We start from the raw sequence: 21,573 nt of genomic DNA on the forward strand, positions 1-21,573 counted from the left end.
CCGTGTCCCGTGGCTGTCCCGGGGAGGATGCGCACCACTCCCACGAGGGAGCAGGGAGCCCTGGGGAAAGGCGGCCGCAGGGTGCCAGAAGAGCCTGCCAGCCCTCATTAAACTCCTCCAGCCTGCAGCCTAATTGCTGTGAGCTCCAAGTCGCCTCAGGAAGCAGGTCGTCCGGGGGAGGCTCGGGGCCAAATGACCTGATTCTCACTGGTGTAATCCATGACTGGCTGCGCAGAAGCAATCTGCATGTTCAGGTAGCTCCGAGCCCTTCTTCCCTGACAGCGGCTGCCTGGAGCCTGCAGAGACCCCTTCTTCTCCGGCGCTCCTGTATCTGCTGTGATGCTGTGCGACTTACCTTGGGGCTTATTTTAAGCAACAGTACAGCACCGATCTGTAGTTTTTATAAAGTACATCTTGTATGTATAGAAATACCATAAAGCTGCTCTCAGCAAGCACAGATTGAGTTTCCCCTAATCTTAAGCCATCAAACACAACTAACTGCTTGCCTTTGCTTCCCCAAACCTTCAGAGCCCATCTCCATTCTCTCACTGGCAAAACACAAGGTGAAGTCTCACCTTTGAGGAGACATTGACACGAATCCCTGTGCCACCTTTGATTTTATCCCTGCAACATCATGCTGTCTGGCACACTGACTTCTCAGGAGATGCTCACAGTGAGCATCCTCTTCCAAAACTTCTTTAGGCTGTCTGCAGCCAAATTGATGTTGGCATTGCCCCTTGGGCTGGCCAGGCAGTGACAACAGTGACAGTGCTATAACAATACGTACCACAGTGGTGATGTATTGCTAAATGGGTGTGATACCAAGCAGTATCACGTACAGAATATCACTCAATTTCTCTGCATGCTATTAACAGGATTAGCTCAGATCTTAGAAATTAAAATAGAAATACATGGGCTCTGGCTTCATGCAGCTGGCTATACACGGAGCTTATGAAATAGAGATTCCAAGCCTGGTAGAAATAGTGAAAAAATATATGAGACTTTTTGTGCCTAATGTTTTATTGACATCACACAGAATTTGCCTTGCAGACTAACCTAGGGTGTCAATCTACTATATTTTTTTTAAGATAGTAGTTTATTTCTTCCCCAGAACATGTTCTAATGTGTTGTCTAGTGTTGTACAAAATATAGCAATCGTTTAGATGTTTTATCTTGCTTGTGGTAGAAAATGGTACTGTTGTGACAATGCAGAAGTGGTCATCCCCACCTATTATGCAGACAGCATAAAGACATTTTATAATAGAACAGCAACTCCCAAATAAGAACTGAAAGAAATTTAACAGCGTAAGTCACCTCTATCATCCAAAGCAGGGCTTTTGCCAGTATAAACTAGTTTGGTTACAAAACATCACAGTTCTTACTGCAATTATTATACTAGGAAAACTAGTAGATCCAGACTGCCTACAAAAACATGACTGCAGCAGCCACCGATATCCTGAGGACTTGTTGTGCCAAAGCCAGTGCAGTTGTAACTCCTGATTTCATTGAAAGTTATTCCAAGAATGAGTTTGTCCCACAAGACTGGAATCCCTTTCAAAACGAGAGCGTAAAATGCGCTGCAAGTAAAATCGCACATTCTGGGAAATATGTAAAAAGTAGAACTTTTTTTTTTTCTTGTACAGTTGGGGGAGGGGTTGCAGGATGAAAATGAGTCATTTATGAACTGTAGGAATTCTGCCACTCTACCCAGTACCTAGCCTCCCACGAGCGCGCTACCCTCAGTATTATTTTGCAGCTCCAGGTGGCCTCTTTTTTCCTCCGAGATAGTGCAGCCGGGCCTTCCAGCCAATAAAACAGCTAAACAGAACTTTTTTTAGCTTGATAAATATATCTGCTGTGAAGGTATTGCGCAGTGTATGTGGATCCAAATGGGGCTGAGGTGTGGGCTAGGCACTGAGCAGCTCAGGACTTAGACAGTCACATGCTCGGCAGGAGGAACTCGCTCCCTCCGAGCACGTAAGCAGTGGAAACTTACAGCACGTAGGGCACAGCAGCTCTAATCCCTCTCAGCTACACAAGTTCCCAGCCCCGTGCTTTGGTTTCCACAAGTGCTCAGGTGGCCTCGCGAGGGGCGTGCAAGGTGACCTGCCAGTGGACAGGCTGGTGGCATGCTGGGCGCCCAGCCCTGTGCTCAGACCCACCAGTGCCCTCTTTGTGGGTCTTAGCTATGGGTGGATCTGCTCTGCTGTGGGTCTGCTCTGCTGTGCTGTGGGTTTGCTAAGCCTAGTAGAAAGGTGAAAACGCTGTCTTCATTTCACAAGGAAGAATGGAGCTTCTTCTGGGCACTGAGATGCCAAGGCACAGGGATTGTTACCACAAGTCAAGTTTGGCTCTCACTGTCGGTGAAGGAAGCATCTGAAAAACGATGATGGCTTTGCTACAGATTGTAGCTACACCAGAGCTTGGGAAGCAGGCTGGGTAGCAATGCTGCAAGAGAGACGCTGGGATGGGAGGGTAGCAGCTACTGTCCCTGCTCCCACCCCTCCTCCGATTGGGGACAGCATCCCCGATGTGCCAAGGTCTTCTTCCAGCTCCCTGCTTCCCCTCAGCCATTTGTGTTTTCCCATGAGTGGCGTGAGCCAGCCCCAGCCCTGACCTTTTATCCTTGGAGTGCCAAAAGTCAGCCAGAGTAGGAAGTGAAGCGCAGAGCCCCCGCTGCGGCAGGACTCGACCTGTGTGCATGGGTTAAGCTCCTTTGCCTGCTTTTCTACAACACTGCAAGGGTTATGCGTTTCGGAATCTGCCCTATGCACACATTAGTCATTTGTCAAAAGCCTGCCAGATACTCATTTTCCTTCTTTATCTGTTGCACCAAACTGCTGTTTAGCTTAACTTGGCATTTGGAAAAATCTTGTCACCCAAATCACATTAGCAGAAGGTGAAAGTAAGCACAGAGGAAACAAGGACAACTGCATTTATTCCATGTGGGCAGATTACTTGTTCTTTTCCGGTGGAACAACTGTGAATGTTTTTCTTAGTAAAAACAAAAGAAAAGAAAACCCAAAACCCTCTGGCTAACTACCAGCTTCAGCTGTACCAGCTCTGCCCAGCTGTGTGCGTGCAGCTGAATGATGCCCCACAGAGAGGACATGTTCCTATTACTTGGCTCTTTGGGATTAACTGTCCCTTTCATCAAGTTGCCTTGGACTAAAGTTGCTGCTGATCAGGTAATGCAAATCTTCCTGAGAAAGACTCTTCGGCTATTGATTACAAAAGATAGCCATTTCAACAGGCATTACACAACAGAATTCAACCCCTAGATGTTGCAGGCAGTTGCTCTAATAGTTAGGAACTGTTTATTGATCACAGCCAGATATGAAAACGTGCATCCTTTACCCTAAGTGATGCTGAATATCTAGTGCAGCAAGATGAAAGTCGTTGTTTATGCCAGTTGGGGATGGAGCTCTGCCAGAACGTGGGAGGACGTACATTATCTAACATCCTACCTAGCACGTAACAGCCAAGAACGACAGGCAGGAGGAGAACATGCAGTGCTTCTGCTTGTGAAATGCAGTGCCTGAGAAGCAGAAGGGCATGGACTTGCTCCCACCTCATGTCGGGTGTCTAAATGAAGCATCAGCGTCAGGAGCACGGGCATCCTGGGTGCTCTCTGAGAGAGCGCTGCAGTTCAGACATGAGGAGGGATAAGTTGCTTTCTGCAGGCACCCCCCTCCCTCTCTATCGCAGCAGAAGAGCAGCCTCCAGGGACAAGTCCAGCTGCAGAGAGGGAGGCAGAGGGAAGATACAGAGGGGACGAGGGACACCCTGAATGCTGAGCTCAGGATTCCTCTGGGGTAGAGCCGCAGCCAGCAGAAGTCAGCATGCAGAGGAGATCCTGTTGTCTCCAGCCCAGAGGTGCATTCGGGAGGAAGGTTGTGCTGGGACAGTCCCCGTGAGATAAGAACCTCCCGTGATGCCAACCCCGAAGCTATGTTGATTAACACTGGGACGAAAATAGCCCTCGGAGATTTTACGGTAGCGAAAGGTCAGCCAGACTAGGACATCAGGACTAACATCTAAAGGAGTGTGATAAATAGCACCTTTTCTCCCTGCGTGCTGGACTTCTGCTCTAAAAATAGACTTCTGAACTATTTATTGGCACAATTGTGTGTCCCCTCTGCCCAGAAACAGGTTTACCTCTGAGTGCCGTCACCATATATATGGGTATCAGAATGTTTTGAGGAGGCCCAGGCTCAGGCCAGGATTGTACTCTGCTGACAGAGAATTTAAAATACAGCCCTGCCCTACATCCCCTTGCTCTCGGTCTGTCCCTTGTGAATGCTCCCTGTGAAGACCCACCAGGTCTCAAAGCCCACTGAGGGCCCCAGGCCCAGGGCCTCCTCCACGCCAACAGAGCTTACATCCAAGCAAGCCGCGGACAAAAAAATTCAGCACAACTCCTTGAAGCAAAGGTGTGCTTTTACTTTCCCGGCAGTGGCTGCTCTCAGCGGGGCGGGGGAATGCCCTGCAGCTGCCCACTCCTTCCACTGACCGCAGAAAGCGGCAGCCAAGGAGCAGGGAGAGCGAAGGGGGTGGCTTCAGAGAGGCTTTGGAGATGCTCCAGCTGCTGCAAGGCCAGAACTGTGCTGAAGGAAAACAGCGGGCGGTTCAGTAACCTGGTGTGGCTGTCAGTGCCAAGGTGACAAGGGGCGTTTTGCTGTGGTCATCCTCAAGCCTGAGGGGAGCCAGCTCCATGTTGAAGCGGTGGAGGTGGAAGAGCACACCTCTGCTAGCACAGGGACAAAGCCAGCCCTCAGGAGGTGACCGATGCCTTCGGAGGTCTGAGGTCCTCCGGCTGTGTGGGCACAATTGGCAGCGCTCACAGTCCTGTGACAGGAGCCATGCTCCCCCCTGCCCCTTCTTCCAAGCACAGGCTTTGGGGTTCGTAAATATGGAAGAGTGCTCTGTGATGTGTATTAGCACCTGGCTGCCCACCATGGCCAATGTATTATTTTTAAAGTATCCAGGTGTGGAAAAGACTGTACATTAAACTGATCAAAATACATGTTCCTTTCTCATGGTGGTGACTGGCCCACCACGAATGTGTAGCCACAGCACGTATAACCTGTAGTAGTTCTACTCCTCCCCCTCTTCCTCTCCCTGCGTGTCTGCCTGCATTTTCCTGGCAAAAGCACTAGGTGTGTTTCAGCCAGGCCTGCTGCTTGCTGTGTCCCCAAAACCCTTGTGCCACTGCAGCTGGGGGCGAGGCGTGCTGCGGCCCGGTTGTTCCCTCCTGCTTGGCAGAGGACACACCTGGGCTGGAGAAATGAGCCATTTAACTACCGCTGAAGATCAAAATGAAGAGCGGCTTTGGAAAACTGGCAAGTGTTAAGCAATGCCCGGGGCAGCAGGAGAAACAGAGGAGAGTTTTGTGTTTTGCACGGCATTGTGAGAAAAGGGAGCGACCTTCCTCGAGGGCTGGGAGACAGCGGTTCAAAGATTTGCCTCATCGTCTGTGCAACCAGTGAGGCACCTGCTTGTGTAAGATCAAAGTCCAGGAACGCCTCACCTCACTGGGACACCATCTGTGGCCGCTCTGAGGACAGGAGCAGGAGACAGAGGTGGGAGTGGAGCCCTCCAGCCTCTGAGCCCGGTGGCCCTCAGTCACTTCAGGCAACCATGAGGTACAGGTGCCTCAGGAACTAGCTGCGCCTCATACTGAGGATCGGTAACATTTTTGTGCTGCTGTCTTCCTGTGTGCGAAACCTGTTTCTTCATGCCTCGGATAACTAGGAACTTTCCTCACATTTCAGGACTCTGTCTGTTGATGGCCAGTTTGTACTCAGGTGTTTTGTGTCAGACCGTCCTTCAAGTTGAATAGTCTGTCATTTCCCTCCCTGCCTCCCCAAGGTATTTATGAAGAGAAATCATAAGCTCTCTCTTCCTTTGCTTTCCTGAAATTCTTCCAGCTTCTCACAAGTATCTCACTGGAAGTATCTCCAGTGCCTGTTTTTTTTTAAATGGCAGTCTTACTCTGCAAGCTCACAGTCATCATGCTATCATCAGGTTATCTTCTGGATTCGAATTCAGCTCTTCAGTCATTTCAAGTCCTGTTTGTTGCACAAATTCTTGTTCTTAGTTCTCTCACATATGAGTTTTACTACAGCATTTCACTCTATTTGCATAACTTCAGCACTCAGGGATCTCTCCCTGTGATAGCCATAACTTCTTGAGTACTGGCAACACCCTCCAACTTTCTGCTGTTGACAGATTTCATCACACATCAGTCAGGTTTCACAAGACTCCTAGTTGATTTAGTTATTTATTTTTATTTATTTATTTTTATTTATTTATTTTTATTTTGTTGTATCTAAATCATGAGTAAAAATATTAAAATCCCTAAGACTGCTCTTAGTGGAACCCCCTGATTCCAGCACGGGACCTTTCCAACATTACTTATCTTTTTCCCTTCAGGCAGTTCCTCACCACTTCATGATTTGCCTACTAACCTCCAGCTTCTCCAGTTTGCCTTTTAATTAGGTAAGTAGTGGCACTGAATCAAATGTTTTACTGAATCCCAATAGGTGAGATCTACTATGCTTCCTTTGCCAAAGAGATTGGCTTATCACATCTAAGAAAGATTGCTTAGTTTGGCATCATCTGGTTTTGAAAGACCCATCTTGCATCTTATCCTATTTCCCAGCTACTCGTAACATGCAATTTGTAATTACTCATTCCTCTGAATTTGTTGTAAAGGTCTCAATATGCAGTTGGCAGGTATCTTGTGAGGACGTGTTCCGTACGTTCATAAATCAGATACAGAATTTTTGTGTGACAGATCTAGATAATATGCTGTGCTTTCTTGTGCTTTCATTAGCTTTTAACATGGTCTATTTTTAATGCTTTATTTATCAGTTAGGTGAGTTCTTGCCCCTGAAAGTGTAAGTGGTTTCACTGACCTTATTCAGGACCTTCTGTACAGGCTTTATATGTCCTTTATGTGCGTATTTTATACTTTAGTTCCCAGGTTGTGCACTGTGTGAATGCCTTATGCCCTCAGGCTCTGGGAAGAACAGGTTGTAAAATTTGCAAAGAGTTTCTTGGCTGACTGTCGAGTATAAAAGTAGTGTTTGAAGGAGGGGAGCAAAATGGCCAGGGTAGAAACAATATTTTTCCTTCAAGTCACGCAGGTTCTTTGAGAGCTGCGGTGCTGCAGTGTCAGGGGAACATAAGAGTTAGTTTTCCTCAGAGGGATGCTCTCCCTGCCAAGCCAGCAGTAGCTGTTTGGGTGAAGCTTCAACAGGGAAGCACTTTTATAGTCCCTATGCTGGATGGGGAATCCCCCACCAGTGACTAAGACAGAATAGTGACCTTCATCTCCTGATTCATTTCCCTTTTCATTCTGCCATCTTTTTCTTTTTTAGGGAACTCTTCTTATTTCTGAACTACAGTGATGTTCTTCACAGAGATCTTCACAATCTTCCAAACATCTCTCCTTTATTCCCCAGCAAGCAACATGCTACATGGCAGTGAACCTGTATCCCTGAGGATTTGCACATTGCAAGGGCAGAATTTATCAGGTGAGAAGAACAATTATTGTGTAATGTTCAGTTTTCCAGCTTAGCAAAGATAAGGTTTTCTTCAGTCCTCACGCTGTCTCCCACTAGTATTTTTAGGATCGTCTCCACAGCCAGCTCCGCGTTACGGGAGGTTCTGCAGTAAGCTTATTTCTAGCTTTCCTCCTGCATCAGGCCTCTGCGGTTCATGGGTCTAACATCCAATGGTCTCTCTACCAGGCAGCTGATAAACAGTATTTCATCCAGCATGGGGGGAGAGATTCCCTGCGGTTAAGAATCTAACTTAACAGCCCTAGTGGGGCTCAGCCCAAGATAAGAGAGGGGATGCGGATGAGGCCATCCTAGTGATTGTGTTTGCACTTTTGCAAGTGATCCTGGTGTTGGAGGGTGTGTGCCCCAGTCATGTGAGCAAACAGCAAAGGAAACATCTATTTGCAAGGGTGAAGGGGAGGTCAGAGACATGAGCATTGCAGTTATTTGCTAAACGGGGCCTCGCAGTGTTCCCTCCACACTAGGACAGAGGCACAAATCTGGAAAGCTGGGAAAGGACATCTATGGCCCTGTGGATTTAGAAATAAACTAAAACAATCTCTGCCTGTCAAATGCTGTCTCAAACTTCCTGAAAACAGGCTAAATTTTCACTGCCGTGGCTATTTATGGGACTGTTAAAGCATAATAATTTGTGCTTTGAAGGATGCTTGTACCTAAGATATTGCAGTCATATACCCAGTCTAATCCACCTCTTGCACTGCCAGGTACACAAGGCAGATGTGTGTCATCACCAGCCAGTTCTATCCCAGACCAGTCCTTCAAAGGTGTTCACGTTGCTGACTTGCAGTTTTGCTGCTTTAGTCATTACCGTGTTTCCTGGCCTTCCTCAGGGTCACTGTCTCTTCTTTCCTCTTCATGTTGCAACAGGGCTTGTTTAAGGACCTGGCTATCTGGCACTCTCAAAACATGGCCAAGGTCAATCTGTTTTCTCCACTGTACTGTTTGTACAGCTGTGGGTAATCATACAGGCTCTGAAATCTCTGCATTCCTTAAGCTCTCTGGCTGCTTTATGATCACTGTCCCCCGCAGGCATCCCCACGGAAAGCACTTTGGTTTCTGGGGTCTTCCAAGACTTCAACTCGTACAGGTGTATATGTAATGTATTTTTAATGACGGTGGCTCAAAAGTGCTTACAGGGAAGCTTTGCATTGGTGCTGATGACTTCCATATGGGCTTGTGACAGAACCCCTGCTCCTGATGCCTGGTAATATGGGAAGCATAACCAATGCTATTTTATAAAGCAAAAAGCAATTATCTACATATGGGCTGATCACATATCGCCTGCCTTCCTTCCCCCTTTTCAGCACCGTGAAAAGCACATTTGCCCACCAGTGCCGTGAAAGCTCCTGGCGCAGAGTGACCAGGATGGTCTAACCCCCATCATGAAGTATGGAAGAGAAACAGCACATGAGATATTGCCCGTAAAATCAAAGTGTCTGCAAGTCCCAAGCAGGACTTGCATGAGAACTGCAGTTGGATGGCAAAGCCTGTGATCCCCCCGTGGTCAGAGGGACCTCTGCTGTTGCCTGCTTTCTTGGGGGACTGAGTGAGTGACCTGTGTGCTTTTATGTGCATTCTGAGTCTAGATCATAATTATTGCTTCACGTGCTGATTATTAAGAATTCAACCTGATCTGCAGAGGGTCCAGGTGATGAAAAAAACCTAGGTAAAAATAAAGCTACACTGAGTGCTAAAAATTCTAGGTAACAATAAGCTACGCTGATCGCTAAAAATTCCATGTGATACTAAAGCTCTAATTATAGCCATAACTCGGTGGTGTCCTCATTCTACCCAGGATCCCTAAAGAACCTGCCTGTCCCCATAGTGTCGGGTGACAGGGAAGTGTTATTTTTATGGAAACAGAGGAAAGATTCCACACGTTTCGATCTCATACCCTTAGAGCAGTGAACAGAGATATGTATGTCGTGTATACGTATCCTGAAAAGCCCCCTGCTCCAAGATCACTCAGTGTTGTGTATTACCCTTACACAGCTCACAGTGAAGTTAGAAACTATTAACGAAGGCATTTAGCATTAGAAAGATGTTAGGATTCATGTTTCACTTATTGCAGTTTTTTAAAGAAATGCTGATTCTCCAGGATTTGTTGATATAAATAGATTTTCCTGGAGGACAGGAACACGAAAACTTCATGCTGTCATTTTGGAGATGAGGCTGTAAATGCACATATCATACCTTTGTTAGTTTCCTGTTTGTGGCCTTTGCACTGTGACAGAACAACAAGGTGTTCAGTCTTGTAATGAACACAATTTCATTATAATTCCAGTTATCCGGTTGGAGCTGACCACATGGCACAGTGGCCAGGGAAAACAGGGAGAAATTTTGGAGACGTGGTCAAGAAACAGGCTGTGACCAGGTCACAGCATTGGCGTGTGTATGGTAGCTTCAGTAAGGAGGTTTTCAGCCTTACCATCCTCAGGATTTTCAGGGTCATCACCCATGACATGAAGTTACATTCTGAGACTAATACTTCTTGACCAAGTCCTCTCCAGCTCATTTTCAATTGAGTGCTACTGTACTTCATCTGTTTGCCTTTAATTTTTTGTCTCGATGCAGCTCTGTATGGAAAGAGAAGGCACTGAGGCCCAACATAAAGATTCTAGTTTCTGAACCTGGACCAACACATCCCTCAGAGTATGAGAAGGCTCATAAGCCCTCTATGGCACAGAGGCTGCAGATAAAGTCTGCTAGTGCGATACCAAGGCATTGTTCCTAGAGCATCTGGGTACAAAAAGGCAGAGCTCTGTATTACCATTTGAACGATGAGGTGAAACCTGGCCAGCACTGGTCACCATGACCCTATGGAGCAGAAGAGACTTAGATGAAAGTAGTGGCTAGGTGCAGGAAGAAATAAGGTTGTATGGGAAGATAGATGGAAGACCACCAGCACACTGAGGAACAAAGGTGTGCACACAAGACTTCTTCAGTGCAAACTCCATTAGCATAAAAATTCTCTGGCCCCAGCTGCGAATAAATCATCCAGAAGAAGTCCAATACACATAGCTGGTGCAGATGTAGCTACTTTTTTGCTGCAAGGCAACCAGATTTACTTCAGTGTAAACATATCAAGTATCTCATCATCTAACCTAATAAAAAGCAACAGATGATTCTTCATCTCTGCCTTGGGGAACAGGTCTACTAAGTGGAGTGGTGAATCAGATATGGAGAAAAGAGCCTGACAATGTCCATGAAGGCCCCTGAGACCAGCAGTACCAGCAGAGTGCATGCTCAGGGGGTACTTGTTAATACCCAGTTTTCTCCCAAAATTGCCATAGCCACTACAAATGCACCAGCCACTAATGTGAGTGCTGCAGAAGCCGGAGGGTTTTGCACTGCATGTGTAGGAGGGATGGGTATTTCGTTTTGTTTCGTTTCGTTTGTTTCTTTATCCCGCAGAACAAGGGAAGCTTCTTGTTGGGGTTTGGAGTCTGTCACTGGGAGTGGTTAATACGAGGCGTGCACAGTAACTTATGGGAAGAAGGTTCCCCTAACCTGTCATTTCTTGTGTGGGTGTGTTTTGCCCTGCAGCAACCTTAACTGCTTTTTAACAGAATATTTTGGTGGGAATTGTTAGGAAAGCATTTCTCTAACTACCTGAGCCTTGCTGTGCTTTTTAGCCCTACCTATACCGCAGCATAAAATAGAGCATAAAATATTCTGTACATTGGGAATTCTCAAGACCTGATAGTCATCTCAGTGGTACCCAATTTAGACGGAATTATTTCTGATTTACATTGGCGTGAAAGAGGGTTTTCCATATGTAATGTAATATTTTGCCTCTCTCAGATGTAGACACAAACACCATTCTCAGTCTCCTTCATATGGAGGGTTAACTGCAGATGGACCAGATTAGCTCTTTTGCTAAGAACCATTACCTCAAACCTCCAGCACTGGAGAGAACCAAGAGAATGAAGGAGAATATGCATTTGGCACTGCTTATCTGAGGGGTACTGAGGATATTGAAAAGCATCTGAAGCTCCTCAAGATGGGTAAGGCTCAGATCAGAGACTGTCGCATGATGCTGTGGGGACAGACAGGTTCTTTTAGGGTTGCTGGTTAGAATGGGGACTGGCCACAGGGCTATGGCTATAATTAGAGCTCTATTATCACAGAAAAAAATTAGCAAACAGCATAGCTTATTGTTATTGAGAACCTTTAGCAGGCAGGGTAATTTCTTATTACACAGAATTTTTAGTAAATTAGCATAGTTTCCTTATCCAGAATGTTTAGTCACCTAGGCTTTTCAGTCACTGGGGCCCTCTGCAGTTTGGGTCAAATTCTTAATAATCAACACATGATACAATAATCATGATCTAGACTTGGCATACACCTAAAAGCACATCAGTCACTCAGTCCTCAGAGGAAGGCGATGACGGTGGAGGCATCCCCAGCCAGCAGGGGAAGACGGGTTTTGTCAGCCAGCAGCAGTTCTGGTCCAAGTCCCACACTGGACTTTCAGCTGCTTGATTTTTTGGGCAGTATCTGGTGTGCTGTTAGGCTTCCCTGTCCCATAACGTCTGTATCACATCCTGCTGACCTAGCGCCTGGGCTTTCACAAGGCTGGTGGGCAACCTTCCTTGTCACAATGCTGACAGGAGGCTTTCCTGTTCTACAACGGGTGTCTGCACATCCTGGTGACAACACGGGTGGGCAAATGTTCTTGTCACAATTCCAAAAAGGCAGGGAAAGAAAGGGAGTGGTCTATGTGATCACCATGCTAACAGATAACAGCCAGTCACCTCATAAAGTCCTGTTGGTTATGCTAGCCATATTACTGAGCGTGAGGAACATGGGGTACCTAGGTCATAGAGACCTATGTATATGCCAAATAGCATGCAGATTCTGCTGTGATGTGATTGGATTTGCCGTTTTTGATGAGGACTGTACCTTCAGACTTTCTTGCTTAGGTGACCTCCATTTTGTGACTCCCAGAGCTGAAGGCAACTGTTTTGTTTTTCTTTTGTTTGCACTCTTACTCCATCAGCATCTTCTCCTAGACTACAACAAACCTGTGCTTTAGCCCACACATTTTTTGTGTCCTGTCACTGTGGTAGAAAAGCCCAGAGTCTCAATGAGTTGTCAATTCCCCTGCCTAACTGAAGCAGCTGGAGATGTGAAGGATCGTATCGCTTCAGTTGTAATTTGCAGGGAGCTCATGCACAGAAAGGGGAATGGGAGAGATGGGGGAGAAAGGTTAGTCTCTGCGCTTCACTTTTACTGCATTAAGGGTGTTGGTGTTGATGTAGATGCAGGATAAAGATAGTCTCACCTCGAATTCCTCCAAAGCAATTCTTTCATGTGGCTGCCTCAGTAGAATGAAATCTTTATGAAATCGCCAGCACACCCACCCAGACATAAGCCAGGCACTAACTGTTCATGTTTAGAAACAAACTTTCCCCATAGGTACATTATTCATAGCCCGTCACTTGCCAGTTTTCCCTTGGAAGACATAAACTAAACATTAGGATGAAAGGCAATGCACAGTCGGGTCTCTCTCTCTGTTTACCAGCTGGATGGTGCAGCAGACCTGTAGGATCTCTCAGCCCTCTCTGTCACACACATCTACACGTCAGCTGCCTCTGCGGTGCATTCCCAAAATCTGCTGCTCCGCTCACAGGCTGCACGGTGCTCTATTAGCACTCGGCAGGGTCCTGCGGCTTCCAAGAGAATTCCCAAATCCAACCGAGTGAGAAGCATTTGCTGTTTTCAAACATTATTCCAGGAAAAGAGGAAATCATCCTCCCGATCCATCCTGCCAAAAGACTGTGGGCATCTCTGTTGCCTAAGAGACATAACAGGTTGTTGTTATAACAACTGCAGAGCAGCTGACCTCCCGCTTCCTTTCGTCAGCCAGCTGCAAACATCCTCGGTCATGTAACAGTCTCAGACCGAACATCTGACCCCAGTTTATGCAATTCCCCTGTGACAGTTTCGTAAGCTTTTTGTCACTTCACTCGATGGTTTGTCAAAAGCGCTCACGGTTGGATCGCCCAATGTGAATGTTTCAGTATGACAGAGAGCGTTATGGCTTAAGCCCTCCATCTCCAAGGCAACCCCACAGTCTTGCTCTAAGGGTACACCATGTCACGAGCTAAAAACAAAAGGATATGTGGAGATAATTCCAGCTTGGACTGTCCGTAGTGTTACTGCTTTAGCAGTGACTTAAAGAGACATCCTCCAGCTGGTTATTTAATTGGGGGGGGGGGGGGGGCATCACGAGGACAGCATTTCTCTCTAAAGCTATGCAGACCCTCAGCTGGCTGTGTTTGCCCTGGACAGCGTCCAGCTGAGCTGGTATCAGGTTCGGGCTTTCCTAGAGGAGGACAGATTCATTCTCCTTCAGTTTGGGCATCATTTCCAGGTGGCCCCTGCTGACAGTACTGCGGCAGAGCAAGCGCCTCACTGCAGGATATCGGGTGGCAGTGGTGGTAATGCAGCTCCCTGCCCAGAGCAGCACACCTCAGGGGTAAAGTGAATGAAGAAGTTCCTGTTTTTTATTTTTTTATTTTATTTTTTCCCATATGAAATCTGTTATTGACCTTGAATGTGGAGCACAGCCATATGCAGCCCTTGTGCAACCTCTCAGCGTAACCCTAAGTGTCTGGGAAAACCTTGTTGGTTTGTCCTGAGGTATTTCACTGCTTTTTTTTTTTTCTTTTCTTCTTTTTTTTTTTTTTTTCTTCCCTACCCTAACTCCTCACTCCTTTCTATCCTCTTATCATTTACTCCCCCAGCACGTCGCTCCGGGGCAGGCCGCGCCCCGCCGTGAGGGCACCCCGGGCACTGCTGCCTCAGGAGTTCCCCCCCCCCCCGGCACTACAACTCCCATCATGCCCCGGGAGCCTTTCGATCAGGCACTGGCGGGGACGCCTCTCCGCGGGGCCTTCGGGGCGGCGCGGCGGGGTCCTCGCGGGGCGTTAGGGCGGGCGGCCGGGGGACGCGGCCTGCGCGGCGGTGGCGGCGGGGCCGGGATGAGCGGCAAGGAGGGTAACGGGTTACTTTGTGTAACTGTCGAGTAGCTTCCTCTTGGTTTCCTTTCAAGGAAACGAGGAGAACTCCACGTATTCAAAACGGTGTGGTGGTATGCAGGAGTTGGCCAGATTTTGGCCTCTGCTGGGAGCACAGGTTACAGCTGTCACGGTTACAGCGAGGGAGGGAGGGTTAAAATGTGAAGGAGTGACCAAAGGAGGAAACAGCACAAAGCTCCTGTCAGTAGTAACGGGCAGTCCCCTAGAGGCGGGTTGTTAGTGAGGGGTTGAAAGGGGACACTGAGGCAGGAGCATGTAAGGCCAGTCAAAGAGAACAGCTGTAGCTGGGCGGAAAGAGAAGAAACTTCTAAATGGGCAGAGCGTAAGGACCTAAAATGCTACACCACAGGAGATAAGAGCCTGGATATCTGGATAATGGTAGTCTACTTCATATATTCCTTCAGTACCTTGCTGCTTACTGAGGACCATTAACATAAATTACAGTCAGTTATTGTACAATAAATTACTGCTACCTATAGTGATTTTAATGATTTTTGTTAAGTTCAGTATCTAAAATACCTTTTTTTTTAAAAAAAAAACAAAGGTGTGTAATCCTGTAGGCCCTTGTTCACGCAAGAATTTCCACGCAGCTGTTCCGTTACAGAAAGGAAACATAAAAGGCCATGAACACTATATGAAGAAAGGAGTTGGGATCCTAGTGTGCTCATCCATTGAAATTGGTAGGAGTTTTCCTAGTTTTCACTAGGAATGTGCTGGAACAAGTAGCATGATAATGTGAAGATGACATCGACTGTCAATAGGGGTTACCTCATTCTGTCTGTGAAATATGGATAGAATCATCGATGATCTGAGGTTATTTATGTTCTGCCAAAACTATTTTAATTCTTTTCTTTTTCTTCTGTTAATAGGATCGGGTGGGTTCAGAAAACGAAAGCATGACAATTTCCAACATGGTCAAAGAAAGGAGGAAAAAGAGAATGTTAATCCATCTTCACCTTTGATGGCATCTTTTAAATGTAAGTAAGAATTTGGAAAGCCAGTTAATAAAAATGTGTGTTGTGGAGTTTGCTAAGAATTGCCTATTTAGTGTTGGAATAAGCCAACTTTCTTGGTGTGGGGGGTGGAGATTTGAAACTAGTTGGACTCCTGCTTCATTCATTTAGAGCTTGGTCTTTTGGTTTCTGTGCAATTAAGTCTCAAGAGCAGGATCTGGCATGGCTGCACCTGACTCATGACTTGCTCCCTTTTTCATCTTACCTCCTGTTCCCGCTGCGCACCCTGCTTGTGCAGAACCTGATGCTAAGTAAACTGCAGAAGTGTTCAGGCAGACAAAAGGTGCCCAGGCACTTTGGCAGAGAAATGTAAGACCTGCACAGGTGTGAAATCTCAGCCATAGTGACAAGAGGATGTGGCTGCCTGTGGGGAGGCCAAGAAGGCTCTTAACTGTTGCCTCTAGCTCTGGTGAAGAGGTGGCTAAGCTGTCAAATGTAAATCTGGATGCGTTGTTCTGTGAGTTGTGAGCTGTTTATACATGCACTTTTGAAGAATGTTAGTTCAACAAAATCAGGTAGATCTTTATGTAGACACTTATTTCACTTTGAGTGCCTTTTTAAAACTAGCTTATATTTCAGTTTCTTTAAATAAGCAAGTGTAAACTTCCCTCAAACCAAATTGTTTTCAGAGGATTTAAATCAGATTTAATTTTCTGTAAATTTAGTTTAACTTTCTCATTAAACAAGCCCTGGCAAGGGAAAGGTGGTCTTTAGAAATGAGAAGCCTCAACAGATGAAGGAAGGAGATGTAACACAGGGAACAGATTAAATCTCAGTGCAGAATTTTCCTTGTCTCCCCTATTTTCTTTTATGATGCTAGGGAGTGTGAAGAAGTAAGAGCTGGGTGACTGTTATAGATGGTCCCTTCAACACCATGTAATTTCCTTGCTGTCTCTAAGCAGATGTTTCTTATTTTTTGTCCCTGTATAAGTCAGCGTGGTGGATGATAAACTTTGACTGAATTTTTATCTTGAATAACATACATACATTTGCACTCTAAATTGAGTACAGTGCTTTCAACTTTAATTTTTCACCCTCACATGTATCAGTTTTTCTTGAAGTTGCTATTAATTTGAATTCAAAACAACCCTGATTTTCCTCCTCTCCCATGAGATCCTGTCAGTGGTGATTGGTTTTATTTCACAATAGAGTAAGGGACGCAGTCTATCCTGACTTTTCAAAGATCTGCTTTTTTCTTCTAGTGCTTATAAGCCCTGTAGTGATGGAGTATTTCTTCTTGATGATAATTCAGTGGTGGACTTAACTCTCAGAATTTGGTGGAGACACACCAATCAGGCATGTGAAAGATTTAAAGATCGGTAGGAACATTTATGGCTTCTCCTAGTGTTCCAGAGGAAGATGGGGGAGAGAAACAACAACAAAAAAAGAGAATCCAGTTTTTTGTCAAGGCAATGAGAAGTACAGGTTTTCAGCTTCATCTAAACTTGCTTGTCTGTGAACTGCTACATTTTTCTAAAGGATAGTCACTTATTAGACCCTTAAAAAAAAAAAAAGTAACCTCAGTGTATTTTCTACCATCTTCTTGCACAGACACTTTAACACCTCAGACAGTTATGCAGGATACGTTTAAATTCTTTTAAGTATCTATTAACAGTTTATTTAGTGGAATAATAGCCTATAAAATGTTAATGTTATATGTGAAACATAATCATTCATAGTTTTCACTAAGAAAAGTAGATATGCATACTCTCTTTCCTCTTTGTCTTCATTCTAGTTAGGCAGAGAGAATTTACAGCAGTAAGTTAGAAATCTTACTTTAGATAATCTTGCTTTGCTACTTCTAGTTCTTAAAGACGTTAAAATACTTGGCTTTTGGCCAAGTCTAGTTTTGAAATAAAACATAACCTTTTCTTCTTACTATTCTGTGCATTTTTTACAGTGTATGTGCTTTTGTGTGCGTGTTCTTGGTTTTTAGAAAATGAGTCTTGTTTACTAATGATTTTTTTTCTGAATTTTCTTCCTATATTTGGGTGAATATCTAAGTCAGTTTTCTCAACAGCACTATTGCAGAGTAGATGTTACTAGTTAAAACAAGCATTTTAACTATAATGCTTTGGGCTACTTAAAGCATCATCACAGTTGGTGCGTATTTAAACCTGACTTATTAAACAGATGTAGTATTACTGTTGAATTTTGCTATTCAAAACTGAAGTTTGATAGCCATGTATTTGTCAAAAGATACAAGTCCATCCCTCAAAGAGACTTTGAAGAGCCAGAAATCAGAGCTAGGTTCCTGCGTGCTTGTGAGCGTCCTGTTCGGCACATTCCTGCATGATGGGACTTGCTGTGTTTTGTTCAGAAATGATTTTGTGCCTTTGCTGTGTGGTGAGCCGCGCGAGACGTGCAGGCAGCTGTCGCACAGCAGCTCCGGCAGGCACGGGGCAATGGTGGTCTCCACAGCACCGCCCACGCTGGGAAAAGGCACCCCAGGGAAAAGGCTGGTGGGGCTGAGGCCCGCAGCAGTTACTGGGGCACAGGATCTCTGCTTTTGCCCTACACTGCATGCTGTGCTAACCGTGTTTGTTTCTGTAATCATTGACTCTGCAGCATTTCAGCTGGAGCTTGACACCAGGCATGATAAATACGAACGGCTTGTGAAGCTCAGTCGTGATATAACTATCGAAAGCAAAAGAACGATATTTCTGCTCCACAGGTTTACCAGGTGAGTCACGCTGAGAGCGAAGGTGTTCACAGAAACCTTGAAGCTGCCTTGTAGTGTTCTGTATTTGTGATGAGTAGCTGCAGCGTTTCCTTGAGAAAGACTTAATTAATTTCCCATAAACATCCTTTAGGGTGGATATGAGGTAACGAACGCACACTTCAGCTAGAGAATTAATAGATGCTGCTTCAGGTTTTGTAGTTGGTTTTACTGAAGTATTAAACAGGATCAAAGTAGCAGAGTGTAGCAGCAGATGAGAGCTTTCCAGCTTCCAGCAAGCTGGGAGAAAAGAGCGTGCACCCTCCCTTCAGGTTAGTTGCCTCTGCTGCTACTTCCCTGTTTTGGTTTTTGCAACCCCGGCCTAGGTCATCAATGCAAAGAGGAGGCAGCCTGGGTTGTTTACTTCACTGCATCGGCAACCTAAGAGGCTCGTGTGTGAGGTTTTGAGCTTCTGTATATTTTGTGTCCTCGTGAACCTTCAAGCAATTGTTGAAAGCCACTGAGAAAATAGAAAACAGGAAAATGTGAAGCTTTGCATAGCCCGTTGTATAGAATGTTTACTTGTCCTACGTGTAACTGCTATCACAGATCTCCCTGTTCCTTCTCCCGGATTTTTTTTTCTTTCTTACCAGCACACTTCTGCTGTAGTAGCAGCTATTTATAGGTACTGTAGTAGTAACAGTTATAAATAGGGATTAGGAAGTTGCTCCCTTTTTAACTTGGTCTTCTGCGAAGAGTTGTTATGATAATTCTAGTAACTGCTACAGCCTTGATTGTAAATAGCCCCACTGCAGGGGCCAGGTATGCTGGGAACTGGTACAAAAAGAACAACAAAATTCCCCTTTACTCTGAATTTTAGATACCTGTTTAAGATGTTTGTGTTTTGAGGAGAGTGGAAGCTTCCCATGCTGTTATTTTTATTTCCCACTCCTTCGCTTTTAGCCATTAATGTGGCTTTACTTTCAGAAATCTGTTTGCTTTTAAACGTTTCCTTGAAACCAGTCTATATGTAGTCCCCAAATAGACTGCAAGGCTAATAAACCACATAGATTATTTGGGGTTTGGGGAGAGGTGATTTAAAAGGAAATCAGATAAACTAAACTTACATGCCAAGTATATACTGTTTGTAAATCAGATATTTCAGTTGTTTCATAATAACGTAGGTCATAATTACTTTCTAAAACTTCATATGTATGTCAGGTGTGCTCTGTAATATATTACAAAATGGTGATGTTTTTTAGAGAGGTTAATGAACTTCTGCAAATGCTGCTCATTTTCTGGAATACTTTTTTGAAGCCTTTGCAAGTGTTTCTTATTGTTCTCTCTTCAGCAAGTGTTACAGTTATTATCTGGAATAAATATTATGCTACCGGAACTAGGTTTGGCTGGTCAATTATTTTCACAGTAATGATCTGCAAAATCTTTCTTCTGGAATCTACAATAGGTGTTAAACTGTTTCTTATTCCACTTCATTTTTTTTCTTGAAGTCATTGAATAAGTATTAGTAAATGAAAATCTGTAACTTCTTTTTAACTGTTTGGTCATATTCTGAAAGCTGCTCTTTCAGTTTGTGCTTTATGATTGCAGTGCTCCCAACGGGGAAGAAATACTAAATGAATCTGAAGTCAAGTTAGATGCTGTCAGACGAAAGATTAAGCAGGTTGCACAAGAACTGATTGGAGAAGACATGTATCAGTTCCACAGAGCTATATCTCCAGGTAAATCATTTTAAAATAGGGAAAGTATTGTATTTTGTACTGAACTTAGATTTTTACCTAACAGTGGTTGCTCTTCATGCAGCAGGTTTGAATTTAGCATGTATCTGTAGTTACAAATCAGGACTCAGATTCATCTTTGCAGTTAGCTCTGGTACTGGGGAGGCTATTGTCCTACAGTCCTGTTAGTATTGTGGTTAAACAAGAATTCGTTCCAACTGGAAAACTTTGGACCTTGACCTAAACTAAAGCTGGGAGCAGTTCTAACAAATGTACTGGCTGCTCCTTGGTGAGGAGTATGTGCAACATGCTCATTTACCTGAGCTGAAAAGGTTATAACTTGGAGGGGGTGGGGTGTGCGTGTGTGTGACTAACCTGCGAAATTACTCCACTGTGAATTGATAAAGTTAATAACTTAAAATCCCTAACTAGCGTTTTTTCTTCTGAAGACTTGGAATGCACTTCTGTCAAGGTGCTACAAGCATTAAATCAGTTTATGCTGTCTTTACTAACATCCTTGAGATATTAAGTATCAGTGCTTTCATCACTTTTGCTGACAAATGACGTTTCTTTGCTACTGAATCTGATTCTCACCTAAAATTCTTTTGCCTTGTTTGTGGCAACATATGAGTAAAATCTGTAACTGCTTCTTTGATGTCTTGGTCACACTATAAAGCTGTCTTGCATTTACCTATCTTATTTTAGACATACTGGAATCCTGTATATCTTTTCCTGTTCAGGCAAGGCTTCTTCAGTTGAGGAGAACTGAAGATTTTCCCAGATTTAATTGTTTAAAAATAATTTACTTCTATAATCCAGAGGAAATACATCTATGGAGGGAAGTATTTTACAAGACAAATACTGCACAAGTTAACTTTTACTTATCTATGTGAACTTAAATTTGTGTAAGAGTGAGTCAGCTCTTAAGTGAACGTTCAGTTTGGCACTTCTGAAACTGAACGAGTTTGCCGTGCTAGTTTTCTATGACTCTAATTCAATTCCACAGCCACTTGTGGTACAGTGGGTTGTTCGGACTAAATATGAGTAGTTACTCTTAAAAGAGCCACTTACAACCTGTGTGAATCTTGCTGCTACTTATTGCTTAGTACTTTAATGAGGCAATGAAAACGAAGAGATGATTGAAAGCTCTGACAGTACAAGTGACCTCAAAGGGTTAATAATGCTAGTGCAAGTGCTTGGATTTTCATTTTAAGTTCTGTTTATAAAAGCAGAGAATCCTTTCATTCGGTTTTATGAACACAATTTTTTGAAATCTTTAAGACCTGTAAACTTTGTCTGAAAAACAAGTAAAGATCGCAGCCCCGTGACTCACGTAGTATTCTTGGCTATCTGTATAATGGCAGCATTTGAGGTGTGCTTCCTCACAAATCTGTGTGAGACCTCACAGTACGAGCTATCAGCCTTGCCATGTGGGCAGAATTATTACAGGGTAACCAGTTACCATGCTCAGTTGCTTCAGGAGAGTTTTATTTTCTTAGGATGGGGCTTCCCATGGGTAAATTCAGAGAT

General features: G+C 44.7%; 1 protein-coding gene across 9 annotated transcripts in view; it reads left to right on the plus strand.

Moving 5' to 3' along the window:
- TSNAX (translin associated factor X) overlaps positions 1-21,573 on the plus strand; it is a 49,538-nt gene that overhangs the window by 13,222 nt on the left and 14,743 nt on the right. The window contains exons 1-6 of one of the 9 annotated variants that reach the window (XM_083831094.1): positions 5,799-5,871; positions 6,436-6,501; positions 7,386-7,541; positions 15,505-15,612; positions 18,217-18,331; positions 19,916-20,046. In XM_083831094.1, coding sequence (XP_083687220.1) covers positions 7,415-7,541; positions 15,505-15,612; positions 18,217-18,331; positions 19,916-20,046 — 481 coding nt within the window. In that variant the 5' untranslated portion in view covers positions 5,799-5,871; positions 6,436-6,501; positions 7,386-7,414. Of the gene's footprint in view, positions 1-5,798; positions 5,872-6,435; positions 6,502-7,385; positions 7,542-11,577; positions 11,597-14,422; positions 15,014-15,066; positions 15,316-15,504; positions 15,613-18,216; positions 18,332-19,915; positions 20,047-21,573 lie in introns of those variants that run through there. The other 8 variants (XM_083831097.1, XM_083831095.1, XM_083831096.1 and 5 more) reach the window with 8 other exon arrangements.

The sequence above is a fragment of the Anser anser genome, assembly GCF_964211835.1.
Source record: "Anser anser genome assembly, chromosome: 3".
NCBI classification, from domain to species: Eukaryota; Metazoa; Chordata; class Aves; order Anseriformes; family Anatidae; genus Anser; species Anser anser.